Here is a 14,363-nt window from a genome sequence, read left to right on the forward strand (position 1 = left end):
AATTTTAAGGGAATTCATTATTGTAACTACCAAAATATCAAACTAATCACGAACTATAATATTATGTAAATGTAAAGAATATTATAAAACGTGCAAAATTTCGTCCCAGAGACATAAAAAGAACAAATCACTGACCTAATGTCTTCTGTCTCCCGTGTGTGCGTCCCTTTTTCATTCGTGTGTATTCTAGAGCTTTTTTATACGTGTCAGGTCATTACAGGTAATAACGTATTATCTTCTTTGCTGCAAAACAAAAGATGCTATAAAAATTGCAATAATAAATCGTAGATACAACCTCACCCAGCAACTGTCTGACGCAGACTGACGAATGACGATGTCGTCACGTGTGAACCCCGTAGATTAATATCTCGCGCAAAAAGAGGGTAGGTGAATAATTAAAATTTGTGCGATTGTTCATGAATTATAAACAAGTGATAACTGCGTTAAAAACAACCGACTTCAAACTTGCACTTGCAAAATTTTTTACAAATACCTACAGACAAAAATGCTTATAAAATAAAAACTACTGGGCCTATCCGAATAAAATTTTTATGGGACCAATTCGACACCATCCCGCATCGAACAAAAAAAGAATCACGTAAATCGGTTCAGAAACCTCGGAGTAATCGGTGTACATACATAAAAAAAAAAAAAAAAAATATACCGGCCGAATTGATAACCTCCTCCTTTTTTTTGAAGTCGGTTAAAAACTTTACTCATCAAATGGTTAGACCTTTTTTAATGTGATTTGCAATGATGATTTAATAACCTTTTTATCCTTAATTTGATTCTTCCACCTTAAGTAGGTATCGATTATTTCGTAAAGGGAATTATAAAACTCAACTTAAGCAGAGTTTTAAGGAAAGGACATGAATACTTTATAAACATCCCGTTTGGAACTCGATAAAATATTCAATTGGAATTGGGGAAACTCGGTACACTTAATAAATATAAAATTATACTGTTTCCAACTAGTGTGGGGTAAGTTTGATAATTTGATACAATGCTTTATATTTATATATATCTTCAATTTAAGAAGTCTTTGTCGTTGAAAAAAAAATCCTCATTAACAATATATTAGAAAAGCTGAATCAACGAACTTAGATTAAATATGTACTAGTATACTACTAGTGTTCAGCCCCGGCTTCTCCCGTGGTATGTGTTTACGTTTTCTCTCCATAACCATCCTCGTACTGCAAGGAATATTATAAAAAAAGAATTAACGAAATTAACGAGTTTTGCTCTTACCAACACATTTGGCGTCATTTTTATTATGTACTAATATTATAAAGCTGAAGAGTTTGTTTGTATGTTTGAACCCGCTAATCTCAGGAACTACTGGTCCGATTTGAAAAAATATTATCGAGGAAGGCTATAGGCTATATTATCATCACGCTAAGACTAACATGAGCGGAGCCACGCGGGTGAAACTGCGGGGCGCAGCTTTTTATTAATGTCCACTGTTAAGATGGTAATCTATTCTTCCCTGATCCCTCCATAATTTATCTAATAATACAAATTAATTAACATCTCTCGATGGTTTTTATTCCGCCCCAGAGCACTCAACTCACACTTTATTAACCTCTGAGCTCTTGTAAAAATAAAGCCCTCTTTATAATTGTATGAAACGAAATTATAAATGCCTTCATTAATTTATCTCAAGTACAGTAAGCAATTTGTTGAGAAAATTTTCATCAATATTTTTATTGTGTTTGCGATTTTGCAGTGAGCTTGATATAATGAAAATGTATTTTTAATTCGTTTATTTAACAGTATGTAATTTAACGGCATGTTTAGTATATTTTAATGAGGTTTGATTGTATATTGTGAATACAATATACAACTGTAATAAATGTATTTATATATTTTACAAGTACAAGGACATTTTCAGAACATTTTTTAAATACAGATGGCCTTGTGCCAAGTATTTTTTTTTCTAAACTCAGTGACTTAAAACATAGTGTAAGCTATAAAATAATATTTAAAGAAAAGATTCTGTAATGTAAGTAATCTCATGTTCCCGTTACTTTAATTATGATATTAAAACTTATTACGAGAAAAGTAAAATACTTATTAAAATTTGCAATAGACCTTAATTTGTCTATGGGCTATAACCGTAAATTTAAAAGTAAATTGGTATCTTTAAAATATACCCATTAACCCAATTATTTCCTCCTTAATTGGATTTTATAGGTAATGGAGATTTATTTTAATTATTTTCAATTTAAAACAAATTTTCCTAAGCCGATAAAAACTTTGTTTCGTAAATTAATGAACAATAATTCGATTTAATGGATACCTAATAATAATTTAACAACCGATACTTTTAAGTTTAAGTAAATATTTAGCACTATAAGATTCTAAATAATGTATAATGTGACTGACTGACTGACATAGTGATCTATTAACGCATAGTCCAAACTACTGAACGGATCGGGCTTAAATTTGGCATGCAGGCAGGCATTAAGAGTTAAGACCCCTTAGAGAGTATTTTGATAAATTCCACCCTTATGGAGATAAAATAGGAGATACAAGTTTGTATGAAATAGATGTTCTTCTCTTTCTTAACGTGAGCAAAGTCGCGGTAAAAAGTTTTCTATAAACATTTCAAGTATAATTATAACATTACCTATACAATGTCAATTGTACAACCCTGAAAAAAACATCCTGCATATTCAACTAGCATGCATAAATAACGATTATATCCAATATTATGTGATCTTTAATATTCATGCTGTTAATCTTCTGTTCGATGTTAATACCTACATACTACATAGTAATGCATATTTGAGGTGCTTCACCGCTGCGAATATGAAATACAGAGGGATTAGGGCTGCCAACTTCTAGTTTTAATATAATTCAGAATATGATTTAGTAACATATCAATTTGCATATTATATTTTATACATATTATACAGTCTTTTATATTATATTTAAATGAAATGTATTGTATAATATTATGTTAATTTCAGGGGAGAAATGAATTCAAATAGGTACGCTGTTTGAAAAAGATTTAACTCTAAGGGCAGTAGGTACTTTCAAGTCTACATAAGAAAACATATAGATACTTAAGATGTATTCATTAATTAGTTTTAAACGCATCAAGCTAATCATTTTTTCTTTTACATTGACAACCCTAAAACTGTGTATTTCATACAATATAATATCGTGATTTCAGCCACAATGCACATTATCCGTGTAATTCCGAACTAAATACAAATTAATTCTACTATGAAACTACTAGTTACTACTATATAAGAACGTATAAATATAAGTACAATCGTTAAAAATAGATCATTGAAATCATTGAAGTGCAACATAATCGATCGATATTAATATTTTACATAAATAGATCGAAGTATATACTTTGTTCCATATAATATACAAGCTGCGCCCCGCGGTTTTACCAGTATTGCTCCGCTCCTTTTGGTCTTAGCGTGATGAAATAATATTATAGCCTATAAGCCTTCCTTGATAAATGGGCTATCCGTCACCGTTAGAATTTTTCAAATCGGTCCAGTAGTTCCTGGGATTAGCGCGTTCAAACAAACAAACTCTTAAGCTTTAAAATATTAGTATCAATTGAGTACATTTTTCATTAGCAGTTTAATATTAAGTGACTTTAAGATTTCTATTCAAAGTTTCTACAAGCAAAACAGAGCATTTCTATTACCTTGTATTTGCATGACAATACATTTGACTGCTTAGTTTGACTGCATAAATATGGACGGTAGCTCTATTTTCACAGTTGCATAAATCTACGAGCTTAAAGCTCTCTACGTTAAAATTACACTATAGCCTTGAGAAAGGGACATTTAATTAAACTAACTAAAATGCGGGTAATATTTAACAAGAAATTTCAAATTTTAGGATCTTACATAATCAAAAATGATAAATCTTAATCATCGTCCATACATTATACATAACTATGACAGGATATTTATTTTGCATACCGGACACGTAATATTTATTATATGTATACTAGCTTTCAGCCCGCGACTTTGCCCGCGTTTTTAAAGAAACACCCGCATAGTTCCCGTTCTCGTGGGATTTCCGCGATAAACCCTATCTTATGTGTTAATCCAAGTTACCTATATGTGTGCTAAATTTCATTGTAATCGGTTCAGTAGTATTTGCATGAAAGTGTAACAATCAAACATACACATACATCCTTCCTCATAAACTTTCGCACTTATAATATTAGTAGGATAGGATTATTTAACTTTATGCCTAAAAGCTCAACATTTCCTACATTAAATTTTTCCATTTCCACAATACCTTCAACCTATGTATGAAAAAAAAATAATAATCTGTACTAACATTATAAAGCTGAAGAGTTTGTTTGTTTGAACGCGCTAATCTCAGGAACTACTAGTCCGATTTGAAAAATTCCCTCGGTGTTAAATAGCCTATTTATTGAAAAAGGCTATAGGCTATATAATATCATCCCGCTAAGACCAACACGAGTGGAGCACTGCGGGTAAATCCGCAGGGAACAGCTAGTAAATATATTTTCCAAATCGAAAAGCACCCCGTATAATCGTTTAACGAGTGGAAACTGAATCAATCTACATCCCATCGCTTCCACCGAGCCATGATGAGTTAAGTTTATGCTGATTAAGCTTCTCGTTTCAGAACGAATGTGGGGCAGTTAATTCTGACACTGAGTGTGGAAATAGAGTTAATACACGTGCTTTCAATGTATAGATATGTATAGTAAGTTTATATTATTTTAACTGGTTTTTACCCGTTTTAACTGCGAAGTCTTTTTGTAGTTAACGTAGATGTTTCAGAGGCAAAATAGTTTTTAGAACCTCACAAAATATAAACAGTATGTAAAACTAGCCTCATCAAATTATGGGGTTCAATAGGTCATTAGTTGTTTGCTTTGCGAAAATAATAATTATATTATTCAAATTAAAAAAGTTATATTTTGGAATAAACATTGTTCTCTAAGGGAAAATAAAACAATTGAGTTTTCAGGCAACCTAAGAACTTAATACATCTTTGTAAATAAATTTCTGGACTGTCTGCAGAACTTGGCACACATGATCTCATTTCTTTTTTTGGCAAATTAAGTCAACGATTGAACACGGCTCCAAATTTTACATTTATGTTTTTGGTGGGATGAGATATTTTACAGCGGTAATAATCTTCTTATTATATAGCTGAAAAGTTTGTTTGTTTGTTTGAACGCGCTAATTTCAAAAACTACGTGTCGTATTTGAATTTTTTTCAGAGTTAGATAGGCCATTTATTGAGGAAGACTATACAGTACAGATACACTATAGTAAGTATTATAGCTTTCTGTACCTACAAAATATGACATCACGCTATCAATAGGAGTGGAGCAATACGAGTAAAACCGCGGGGCACAGGTAGTATATAATAAGGTGCCAAAGGCTTTTATAAAACTTATAAAGCTAAATAATTTCAAACTCTTTATGTAACAAACAAATTCTATCCGTCTCTATCTATGATATATAAAAGAGCTAGATACGTTACCCGCTCTCTATTTTGGCAAGAAAAAACTCAGGTAAGTGCCCGAGTTTCACTTAGTCACGCACCATTCAGCGTCGTGGCTGGACGTTCTTTTTGTATTTTAATCGGCAGTTGTTATTACGAAGTACATGAGTGAGACATGTATTATGTCTCGTGCGTGAGAGTGAAAGAGAGAACAACTGTATTGGTGATAATGCGTTAGTAAGTAGGTATGTATTAATTACGCTGTTTTTTAGTGCAATGATGTTGGCGTATGCCGCGTCTACTAGTCTATTAGGTCATTGGTCTCTATCTAATCCTTTGAAAAATACGAGAAAGCATTGGTGACATTGAAAAATCGGTCCTTACAGACAAAATAATTTGTATAGCAAATCTATGAATTACCCAGGTTCATGTATCAAGCAAATTTGATATCAATTACCTATCAATATAAAGGAAAAATTGTCTATTTTTGAGTGCACTTGATACACAATAATATATCCATGGATTGCGTGCTTGGAAGCAATAAGCGGGACTATCACGATCCTTATAAAAACAGTAATAAAACAAACTTGATTGTAACAAATCTTATTGGAGTAGTACACAAATACAAATAAAAGGTTTTTGTAGATATTATAGTTAGTACTAGATTTCCGCCCGCGGCTTCGCCCGCATTTGCAAAGGAAAACCCGCACAGTTCCCGTTCCCGTGGGATTTCCGGGATAAAAACTATCCTATGTGTTAATCCAAGTTACCCTCTATATGTGTGCTAAATTTCATTGTAATCGGTTCAGTAGTTTTTACGTGAAAGAGTAACAAACATCCATACATTCATACAAACTTTCGCATTTATAATATTAGTAGGATTGTGAACTTATTATTAATAGTAATAAAGTGTTTTGTACAATGTTTGAGAACTAATTTGACTCGACTTTATTTACGTGGTAGTCTAATAAAGTAGGTTTGGTACCTACCTTTGGTACCTAATACGAAAACGTGTACACATATTATTTCTGCTGAATACTTTTAAACCGACTTCAAAAAAAGGAGGAGGTTATCAATTCGGCCGGTAAATTTTATTTTTATTTTGTTTCATTTAAATATTAATAAATTTTAAACTAAGACTAGTATTCAGTTATTATCTATGACTTATAAAAATAAAAATAAAGAAACCATCTTCACACAATGAAGAATCTGCAATTTGTCAATATGAGAGGAATTTAATTTTACGATTATTACTCAAATCAAACAATAATTACTATTAGTCCTTCAGTTGTCATTATCATTCATTTCAATTAACACCATTATTTTCAAACAATGGACGGCAATTAGAATTATTATGACAGCGTTGGGATTAATTAATATAAACCAAATAATAAAATATAATTAGGATTGTTTATTATTACATAAATCATGATGATGCTTTTTATGCATATTGAAGAAAGAATTATAATATATAATCATTAAAAATAAATACATAATATTTATTTATGTTGAAGTGATAGGCATCATAATATTAGATATATATTTTAATCTACTTATAAACTAACTTGAAAATTTAAGTTCTATAAACAACATTACGTTTTTAACATGTTTATTTGATAAGTAATTTTCTTTCACAGAGGAAAAGCAAAAAGAATCAGCCGATAAGAGTGGTCCCTCCGAGGAAGAAGCCGCCACTAAGATACAGGCGGTTTTCCGTGGTCACAAAACAAGAAAATCCGTCAACATGAAGGCAGCTGAGAAACCGGCTGAGAACCAGCAGGAGCCGACCAAGGCGGAGCTAGAGGCGGAGTTCCGCGCTGATGATAAAGGTAAATCTTAGCGCCTGACGATACGCATCAACAATTGTATGACTATGACACTTACGCATGACAATACGCGTGCGTATGGTCGGTCTAGCTATGAACGGTTTTATGAATTTCCATACATATGACAAGCGCGACTGACGTACGCACTGATGGTCGGTCAAGTTCTGCAACCAGCCTTACTTAGTAACTATTTAATTATATCTGTGGTAAGACAAACATGTATTATTTTACTACTAGCTTTCCGCCCGCGGCCTTGCCCGCGTTCCGTTTCCGTGGGATTTCCGGAATAAAACCTATCATATGTGTTAATCCAAGTTACTCTCTATATATGTGCTATATTTCATTTTTATCGGTTCAGTAGTATTTGCCTGAAAGAGTAATAATAAATATATACACCTACACATACACATACATCCACCCTTAAAAAACTTTCGCATTTATAATATTAGTAGGACTAAGGTAATAAATGTAGGTACTTTAGATGTAAGTATATTCTAATTCTATCGTATCCTATCCTATAGGATATTCTAATTGCTAATAATAATTAATTGTACAAACAAACTGTATGCTTATTTCGACACTTATTACACATTCATAAAAGAAAACTCAATTCTATCGTATTCAAAAGGAAGGAATTAGGACTCCGGTAAGGCTTACAAAATCCATCTTATTATAATTTCAGTAAACGTTTCACAACGCACATTTTTCGTATATTTTACGGCGATAACGTTCCCCCTCTGACTGGAATATTAAGCTGTATGTCATGATATTATTGATTGCCTTAACAAAAAGGCTTTTCACCAATAATGTGCGAGGATGTTTGCGAGGAATATGTTTGTAAATAACCAATAGTATCGCTTCAAACGCTAAACGCTTCAACTTCAAACTAAGGGCCGGTGCAGAATGTGCAAAAATGCACGGCGAAGCGCAGTGCATTTTTCACTGTCAAACTATTATCGACATTTTTCTCATTGAAATAACATTCCAAAAAGCGCAGTGCACTAAGTTTCGCGTGCGACGCTTCGATGCTCCCTGAAATAAATTGTTGTTATTTGATTTTAAATTTTATTTTAATGAAAACAATGTCGATAATAGTTTGACAATTAAAAATTCGCTGCGATGCGCTTCGCCATATTATCTGCGCCGGTCCTAAACGAAGCAATGTAGGTACCTAATTGGTTCTTGAAAACACATTCCTCGCTACACATCTTCGCACATTATTCATAGTATAAATATATACTCGACGACGCGGTTGGCGCAGTGGTAAAGTGCTGCCTACTGAGCCGACGGTCCCGGGTTCGATCCCCGGTCAGGGCAAATATTTGTGTGATGAACTCAATTATTTGTTCTTGGGTCTGGGTGTTATTATCTATATATGTATTTATTAAATATTATATTTATCGTCGCCTAGTACCCACAACACAAGCCTTAATTGAGCTTACTGTGGGACTAGGTCGATTTGTGTAATAATGTCCTATAATATTTATTTATTTTATTTATTGGTGTAAAAGCACCCTAAGGCATGGCAAGGTTACAATGAAAGCAGAATTAGATCGAATATACTTTATTGATTGACCTTTGAGTTTCATATGCTTGTAAATTTTGTAATACGATTGAAGGCCATAATTGCCAAGGATTTTTGTAAAAATAACAGATGTTGTAGAATATTGCTTCCTTTAATAAGAAACTAAAGACAGTCTGGGCCGCAACCGTATGCTATCCGTATCCAGGTATAATTATTATTCAATCTATTACTATTATGTTTCTATAAACAAACATACATACAGTCATACTCGCAAACTATCCTGATTAATATCGGTAGCAGTAAGATCAAAGATGTACAAGCTATTATTTTGTGTTATTTTGATTTTTGTAATCTGTCTCTATAAAAGAAAAAACAATTGGATCAATAACTAACACATTAAACTTATAACAACACTACAAGAACAGTTCATTTTATATTGCGAAAGTAAAATTGCTTTTCAAACAACTAAACTTCAATCTATCAAGAATAGTTATCTAAACACCGCATTGTCTCTGAAAGTCCATATAACTGTAACAATGTAAGTTGATTGCGAATCCATCGTAGTTGCAGTCGTTCGTGACATTGTGGATTTATACAATGTTTATTGTTTATACTATATTGAGTCTTAATACTTACAGAATAAAGACTGTTTTAATGAAAATCAATATAAGTGGACATTAAATACTTTAGAAATTAGTAAAGCAAATTATTTGGCCGCGTCTACGCGTATATCGTGATAAATGCGAATTTTATTTTACGGGATTTACATTGGTTTGATCATTGATTTTTAAAGAAGTAATAGTAAAGTCACAGAGTAATGAGATAAGTCAGAACTGTAGTTTATAATATTTTCCTTTCAGTAGTTAAAAACTGAAAAGAGGCCGTTATTGAACAACCAATATGCAATGATTTATATATAATTACTAGCTGGTCCGCGCGGTTTCACCCCCGTGGCTCCACTCGTGTTGGTTGTAGCGTGATGATATATAGCCTATAACCTTCCTCGATAAATGGGCTATCTAACACTGAAAGAATTTTTCAAATCGGACCAGTAGTTCCCGAGATTAGCGCGTTCAAACAAACAAACAAAAAAACAAACTTTTCAGCTTTATAATATTAGTATAGATGTACATTGTACATACAGACAATAATTACATTTGAACTACCCTCATAATATTCAATGTAAATTACCTACTACTGCATATATTATGTTATAGTACAGAAAATATTATGTTTTGTCAATACTAAATCATAATATACCTGTATCTTAAATAGTATTATTTACTCATCTAATTACATTTTTTTTTTATCTCTATAGTATAGTCTGTGGTATAGTCTTAAAGTTAATCTAAAGATGCAAATTGAGAATTCGAGTCCTGTAATACAGGCATTATTGGAATAGTTTTGAGTATTCAGGAGCTTTCAAGAGAATGTTAAAATATTCCTTTGTCGTGTAATCTAATGTGGAAATTAGATTTTGGCTAGTTCTAGAACGGAAGATATGTATATTGCTTAGGTATATTGTAGTTACTTATAACTTTATTAAAAAATATAGTTTTTGAAACAAAAAAACGACGTGTGGCACTTGGGAACTGCCATTCCAGATTCCAGACCTTCAAGCCATACCTCCGCCCATAGGAGTGGGGAGCGTGAGGTTTTTTCATTACGGAATTTCGCTCAAGGACCGCGATAGAAGCTATGCAATAGCTTAAAAAATAATGGGTTATCTCATAAAATGATTGTATTGTCTGTCCTTCACCTGATAAGTACAAATTTCAAATTTTCCACACGTGATCAATAACGTAGTAAAAATTATTGATAGTTCAAATATTAAGGACAGTAATAAATACGTAGCAAACATTAAGTATATCCCATTGGCCATTATATATTACAAACCAACAGAAAGCCACATTATTCCTCAGTGAATTAGGCTATATTTTATCCCGGGTCAACCGGGGCGGAGCCGGGACGAGAAGCTAGTATCCTCTTGAGATTTCTCTTCGAAGACATTAGCTTTTATACTAAATCGATAAGGACATTAATGAAATGGATTTGATATATAAAGATATGGAATAAGCAGAATTTCGATCGACATAATATCAATAGTCAAAACAAGAATATTATGTAACTTAATAAAAATAATATTTTAAACGAGCTAGCATAATTTCTTTTAACATTTAGAATAAAAAAAAACATTTCCCGATGTATTTGTCGCTAGTTCAATCAGCCGTTCAATTCATTGCCTAGCCAGTTAATTAAACGACAACATTCAATTAACAGCCTGAATGTTATTAAGCTATTCAATCAAACAGCTAGACAAATTATTAGATCACTTTGTTCAGCACTTCTGAATTCTTCTACAGAATTGGTGTCTAATTTTCATATTAATCAATTATTACATTAGCCTTTCCTTGTGATATATAGCTTAAAATATTTTATATAACCTTTACTCATAAACGACGTACTAAATATATTGGAATATATACGTTCACAACAAAATTATCTTTATTCACGTTAGCCTACAGACTGCATAATGTAACAGCTATGCAGGCCTACTTAATCTTTAATACTGCGGCAATATCAAAGGGAAATGTACCTTATTTTGTTAGTGATTGAATTATGTATGGCTTGGCAGACGATGTTTGGTGTGCGTGGTCTATCTTACTTGCGTGAGTATTATTTATTTGTGCCTTTCCGTAATTGGGAAATGGCTGAGCCGTTTTCGGTCTACCTTTTATAAAAGATAGGATTCATATGTAGTAGAATTTTGGGTGTACAGTTTTTGGCAAATGATAAGGTTTGAACTTATCTAACTAATTCATCTTTGTTCTTATTTTATCGAACTTTGAAAATTAATAAAATTTAGACTTAATATTACGAATATATAAAGAGCGTGTGTGCCGAGCACACGAGTCAGAAGTGGAACTTCTTTCGGCGCATTGAGAGTAAAACTTCAAGGTCGCGTCATGGCAATAGGCTTCTTTCGTTCCAAAAAAATTAGAATAAAAAATCACGTAGGTAATGTATTGTAAAATATAATTTGTACATATGTCTCTTACAATCGGTATTTATCTCTCTTACAATACTTATTTTTCAAATGACTTCGATATGTGAACATAAAGTAATGAAATATACCCTTTAAAGATCATAAATACCTTTTATGATAGTAAAAGGAATAAAAGCGAAATTATCGGTTGAAATTGGTTGAAATACATTTCCAATTGATCGAGTATTCCTAACCACTATTTATCTTTCATCTCCGTGTCCTAGTTAGGATTAGCACTGAATTCTCAAATTCAAACATTTATTTATTCAACTAGACTTCGTTTAGAAGCGCTTTTCAATCGTCAAAATACAGAAAAATAATAATTTACCGATTCGGAAAGCAGGAAAGCAGCTTCCACAGAGAAGAACTAAGCAGTTCTTTAGAGGATGATAATGTTATTAATTAAATTATAGACAATGCGAGCAAAGCCGCGGTAAAAATTTTAATTGAGTGAATATTAAACATTTTAAATAGTTACCATATTTGTTAGATTATGAAAGTTGTTGTGGCATAAATTTTATGAAATCTATGAAGCATGCAGAATTTGTCGTGTCAGCTAGTTTTAAATATTAAAAATGCACAAGGATATCATAACATCCGAATATCCATACTAATATTATAAATGCGAAAGTAACTCTGTCTGTCTGTTACTCAATCACGCCTAAACTACTGAACCAATTTGCATGAAATTTGGTATGGAGATATTTTGATACCCGAGAATGGACATAGGCTACTTTTTATTGCGAAATATGTACCACGGGCGAAGCCGGGGCGGACCACTAGTACTTAATATACATCATAATACATTATAATAGTACAAAGGGGCATAGCCACATGAATACATAGTTATAAGAAGTTACCTTTAACTTACCTATCATATTATTAAAATAGGCAAAGGATAATAATTAGTATTTTATGGTAACTAGTAACCACTTACGAGTAATCATGTTATTGTACAACAAAGATTATAACAAGGAGCCTAAAAATATTCTTATCAAATTAATATTTTATAACTACCTACATTAAATAATGTACTAGCTATTTTCCGCGTCTTCACAAAGCGTAACAGACAAACAGACAAACTTTCGCAATAAATAGGTATGGTACTATGTAAGGTAATTTTGTAAGTACTTTATTATGAAGCTATTTAATTTAATTACAATATAGAAAACAAAATCTAATTAACCCATTTCGAACGCTAGGTATGTAATTGAATATTGTATTGTTAAGCCGTTAATCTGGTTGGAAATGAATTGTGGAATTTGTAACGAAGTTGTTGGAACAAATTTCGCGTAAAATTCAAATATTAAATCATATTTCAAATGTTTTAATGAATTTTTTCTGCTTTATGTTTTTTTTTAATAAATACAGGATTTTAAATGATATTTTATTTTCGTCGAATATCCTGATTACCTTCTTACTACGGGAAAATACATAGTTTTTTTGTTTTTCTCCTACCTTCAATACTTTTATTTAATGACAACACCTATTTACTATCTGTTTAGCTATATTATATACTAGCTTACCGCCAGCGGCTTCGCCCGCTTTGTCTAAAACCTAATAAATTATATACTAAAACCTTCCTCTTGAATCACTCACTCTATCTATATCTAAAAAAAAACCGCTTCAAAATCCATTGCGTAGTTTTAAAGATTTAAGCATACAAAGGGACATAGGAAATAGGGACAGAGAAAGCGACTTTGTTTTATACTATGTAGTGAAGTAAAGAAATATGTTTACATTATGTACTTATTTGTAAAGTACATCGTTTCAAAGTTTCATATAATTCAACGAAAAATCTTTGTTTTACCAAATTAGCATTTTTACATTTATGTATTAGATACATATCATACTTTGTTAGGTGTCCGCTGCCAAATTTATGTTTTTCTTTGTGTTGTGAAAAAACAAAAATTGCCACCAAATAAATCTACACGTATTTTAGCTGGAATTTTTACCCATTTAAATATTAAAATCCATCTGTAAACAGCCTTATCTGGGCACACAGGAATACCGTTCTTATTGTTAATGTGAAAAAATTCAAATCAGCCTGACGACAGTTTGGCCCAGTTTATTTGTGGAAAAGCCCGCAACTGAATAAAATGTAATTTAAAATTTACAAAGGACGTCTAAGGCCGCATCCAGAAGCTACGTTTGTTGCGATTCAAATACAGAATTTAAATTTAACGATATGATATTTTAAAATTTCAAATCGCTTGAATATTCTTTCTCGGTAAAGATTGCTTTACATCGTTATATTTTTCAGTTAGGCTCCTTCCACACAGAGTGTTTAAATTTGACGTTGCATATAAGGGTAAGTTTACAAGGCGCGTTTTGCATAACTAACGTTTGTCAAACAACAACTAATGCAGTTAATTCTGTGTTTAAATACAGTTTACAAACACTGGTTCCTGTGTTCAAAGAAGTTTAAATTAATGGACTTCACAATTAAGTATTATTAAAGCGCCATTGATAGAAAATATAACGAAAATATAATTTTTAG

The 14,363-nt window shown here is 32.0% G+C and overlaps 1 protein-coding gene across 2 annotated transcripts in view; it reads left to right on the forward strand.

Moving 5' to 3' along the window:
• The window catches only part of LOC123703780 (sperm surface protein Sp17), an 87,846-nt gene that overhangs the window by 38,268 nt on the left and 35,215 nt on the right, over positions 1-14,363 (forward strand). For both annotated transcript variants that reach the window (XM_045651930.1, XM_045651931.1), the window contains exon 2: positions 7,104-7,295. In XM_045651930.1, the coding sequence (XP_045507886.1) occupies positions 7,104-7,295 (192 nt within the window). The remainder of the gene's footprint in view (positions 1-7,103; positions 7,296-14,363) is intronic.

The sequence above is a fragment of the Colias croceus genome, chromosome 27 (assembly GCF_905220415.1).
Source record: "Colias croceus chromosome 27, ilColCroc2.1".
NCBI classification, from domain to species: Eukaryota; Metazoa; Arthropoda; class Insecta; order Lepidoptera; family Pieridae; genus Colias; species Colias croceus.